Here is a 3,800-nt window from a genome sequence, read left to right as displayed (position 1 = left end):
GTTAATGAGATTAGCAATTAAAAAGCGAGCGAGCCTGCGGCGGGCGGCGGCGGCGGCGGGGGGCCACCCCAGGGCCGAGCGGGCGGACGCACCGGCAGCCGCTCTCCGAAGCAGCCCCGCGCCGAGCCCGTGGCCATGGAGAAGGCGCGGCCGCTGTGGGCCAACCCGCTGCAGTTCGTCTTCGCCTGCATCTCGTACGCTGTGGGCCTGGGCAACGTGTGGCGCTTCCCCTACCTGTGCCAGATGTACGGCGGAGGTGAGTGCGCCCGAGGGGGTGCGCGCGACTGGGCCCATGCTCCAGGCCGGTAAACTGAGGCGCGCGGCTGCCCAGCTCTTTCCCTGAGCCGTCCTGGGCGGGGGGTGGAGGGAGGGTGCTCTCTGCAACCCCCAACCCCATCCCAGGGGCGGCTGAGCGCCCCCACACCCTTGCCGAGAGCCCTAGGAGGCTCAGGGACCGTTTCCTCCCTGGGGCGGCAGTAGTAGTCAGACTTCTGGTGAGCAAACAAACCTTTTCTTTAAGTGTGAAAAGTGAGCAGGGAATTGTCTTGCTGGGCAGAAACTCCTGATACCAATTTTCAAATCAGACACGTATCCCCAGCAGCAGGTTTGAAACTCAGGGTAAAAGGGTCTTGAGCCAGTTGTTTAAATTTTGTGTTAAAGCATTGGTTTAACCTGGGACCACAGGTGAGGGAGGGGAAAGGGAAATCATTGCAATTCTGTTTTGCAGTTTGGTTTTGTTTTACAAGTGCTTCCTCCCAAGCATCATGCACACTCCCCAGATAGACCAACACACGCTCTCGTTTTCCCTTAAGTTACAGAGAACGCGGGGCGGGCGACACCTTCCTGACATGTCACAGAGCCTCTGCTTGCGGCTGTCGCTTTGGAAGGCAGTGTGGCAAGAGGGGGTCAAGCCTCAGCATTAAGCAGTTTGTCCTCCTGGGTGGAAAAGGCAGGATGGTCTCCATCCCTTCGTAAGAGTAAAATGTTACTAACTTCCTAAGCCCATAGGGCGCCTGGGTGGTTCAGCCGGTTGAGCACCTGGCTTCAGCTCAGGTCATGATCTCACAGTTCATGGGTTTGAGCCCTGTGTCAGGCTCTGTGCTGACAGCTCCGTACCTGCTTGTGATTCCCTCTCTCCCTTTCCCTCCCTCTCTCTCTTTCTCAAAATCAAATAAACTTAAAAGAAAGAAACTTCCCGAGCCATCAACTAAAGGGGACTGATTCAGTAAATTATGGAACATTCGTGTAATGGTGTGCTTCGCAGCCACTAAGAAGCCGTTTTCAGAACTTTCATAGTTTTCTCCCATCACATATTCAGTGGAAGGAGGGGAAGTCAGATTCGAAACTGTGTAAAAGGGTTGATCTCAATTATGTTTAAAAATCTGTCCCAAGAAAAGAGACTAGGAAAAAACTACTCCAAAATGTTAATAATCGTCATCTCAGAGTATTTTTTTTTTTTGCTTTGTACTGTGTGCATGTGTGTGCGCATGTGCGTGATGTCTTCTATAATCAGGAATGTTTTTCACCATAAAGGACAATAAGAGATGTTAGACCAAAGTATTAACAAACCCTAACCCGTGTAAAAAGGACCAAGACCTAAAACACTGGCCCCCCTTCCCCTTTCCCCACTAGCTCGGAAAAAAAAAAAAGACAAAAATTTAATCCACAGAGCTGGGGTTTTTTTTTTTTTTTGATAGTGCATCTTAATTCTCTGATTCCTTTTTAAAAAATTTTTGATGTTTATTTTTAACTTAAAATTTTTAATTTTTAGTATTTGTTTATTTTATTTTTGAGACCGAGAGGGTAACAGAATGTGAACAGGGGAGGGGCAGAGAGAGAGGGAGACATAGTATCCGAAGCAGGCTCCAGGCTGTCAGCACAGAGCCACGCATGGGGCTTGAACCTAAAAAACATGAGATCATGACCTGGGCCAAAGTTGCATGCTCAACGGACTGAGCCACCCCGGCGCCCCTCTCTGATTCCTTTATTAACTTGAAGGCCATAAATACATTATAATTATTCAAAGGGCCTGGTTGCCATATGTTGTAACAACTTCATAACAGACTTTTCAAAGAATTGTCAGGATGAGATGTCCTGCCCTGCTCGGCACATCCACCCACGATCCCTCTTTCCTGGCTGCGTGTTTTCCGACCATCCGGCCAGGGGCGCCTGGCTCTCCCCTGACTGTCTAATTCCTTGTTTCTAACAACACCATCCCCTGAATAGTCTGCAGGTGACACAGGCAGGCTGGGGTGGTTCTGAAATAGAATACAAGTAGGGAGTTGCTGGAGAACTGCAGGTCCTTAAGGACCCAGGAAAGGAAAGGAGAAATTCTGGGGGTGCCTGGGCGGCTCAGTCGGTTGAGCCTCCAACTCTTGATTTTGGCTCAGGTCATGATCTCACAGTTCATGAGTTCAAGCCTCACGCCAGGCTCTGCACTGTAGAGCCTGCTTGGGATTCTCTGTCCCTCCCTCTCCCTCTCTGCCCCTCCGTCGTGCATAGTGTCTGTCTGTCTCTCTCACTCTCTCTCTCTCAGAATAAATGAATAAGCTAAAAAAAAAAAAGAACTCCTGGGTCTGGTACAGAGTGTGGATGGGTGGATGGATGGCTGATGGCTGACAGACAGGCGGACACGGAGGAGAGGACGGATGGGTGGCTGGCTGGAGGTGCCCAGGGTGGGCAGATATAGGCTGGGCGGGTGGCACCCTCTTAAGCATAAATGCCTACAGAATAAAGATGAAACAGCTCATCGGGGCCCACAGTAAGGACTTCATCATTCCCCAACACCTGCCCCTATTTCCACCCCATTTCCTGCCATTCGTCTCCCAGCCCCACCACCTATTCTGGACAGTTCTCTGGGGAAATGGTATTCTCTATTTCCTCCACCTGGGAGGCTGCTGTCAGCCTGGAGCCCCTGTCCTGGTCTCCCCCCGGCCCCACGCGCGAAGCCACCAGGTCAGAGCAGGCGCCAATGAATATTTGTCGGATGGACAAGCAAGCTTTGTTGGGAAAAGTGCAGGGTGTGTGAGGCGGGGCTGCTGGTGGTTTCTCCCCACCTTTCCCTACCGGGCAGTGTCACCTATTGAAAAGTGATTTATGTGGCCCCAGATCCAGGTGGTGTGCAGACCCATTCTTGTCCCCAGAGCTAAAAGGTGAACCACCCACATCATAAAAGGCTCCAGAGGAGTGTTTAACCTCCTTCTAGACAAGCCCCGTCCAGCCAACAAAGAACTTGTTTATAAACGCCAGAGCCAAGCTGTGCCAAAATACTTCCCAGAATAAAACGGATTAGGGGCTCTGTGCTCCCTTCCACGGGGCTGTGCCCGTGACCAGAGGGCTTGTCCTGCCCTTCCGAGCCAGGCCGGGCACGAGGAATGTTAATTCTGAAAGATTACATTCTGGGTACCAACCACCGCCGTTCAGCACGCCAGTGCTAGGGAAAAAATAGCCTCTTCTTGAACGAGTCACCTGGTCCGGTGACCGTGTCAGGGTGTAAGATGGTGTGTTTCCAGAACAGAACCGGGATACAAATGTGCTGTGTATGCCCGTGTGGAGAATAGACACCCCTGCGGCTGACTTGTGTATAAACCCACTCGAGTGCTCAAGTCGTGGAAGAAACATGGCCCACTGAGGACCCCCTGCCCCCTGAGGTGACAATGTGGATGGTTTTCCCCCCTAAGCTTTCTCTCTATTATACTTGCACTGCGAAGAGGAAGAAATCAGAGGACACCTGCCTGTGTTGGTTGGATGACACTCAGACTGGCTGTCCCACGGCCCCTCAAAGCCCCCCTCCCCCGCCC

The 3,800-nt window shown here is 51.8% G+C and overlaps 1 protein-coding gene across 4 annotated transcripts in view; it reads left to right on the top strand.

The window, feature by feature from the left end:
• Positions 1-120: 120 nt before the first annotated feature.
• The window catches only part of SLC6A20 (solute carrier family 6 member 20), a 36,782-nt gene continuing 33,102 nt past the window's right edge, over positions 121-3,800 (top strand). For 3 of the 4 annotated variants that reach the window (XM_077777106.1, XM_077777105.1, XM_077777104.1), the window contains exon 1: positions 136-256. In XM_077777106.1, the coding sequence (XP_077633232.1) occupies positions 136-256 (121 nt within the window). Of the gene's footprint in view, positions 257-3,800 lie in introns of all 4 variants that reach the window. The other variant, XM_077777102.1, reaches the window with a different exon arrangement.

Source organism: Crocuta crocuta, unplaced genomic scaffold, assembly GCF_008692635.1.
Source record: "Crocuta crocuta isolate KB4526 unplaced genomic scaffold, BGI_CrCroc_1.0 scaffold77, whole genome shotgun sequence".
Classification (NCBI taxonomy): domain Eukaryota; kingdom Metazoa; phylum Chordata; class Mammalia; order Carnivora; family Hyaenidae; genus Crocuta; species Crocuta crocuta.
This window is presented reverse-complemented; position numbering and strand designations above follow the sequence as displayed.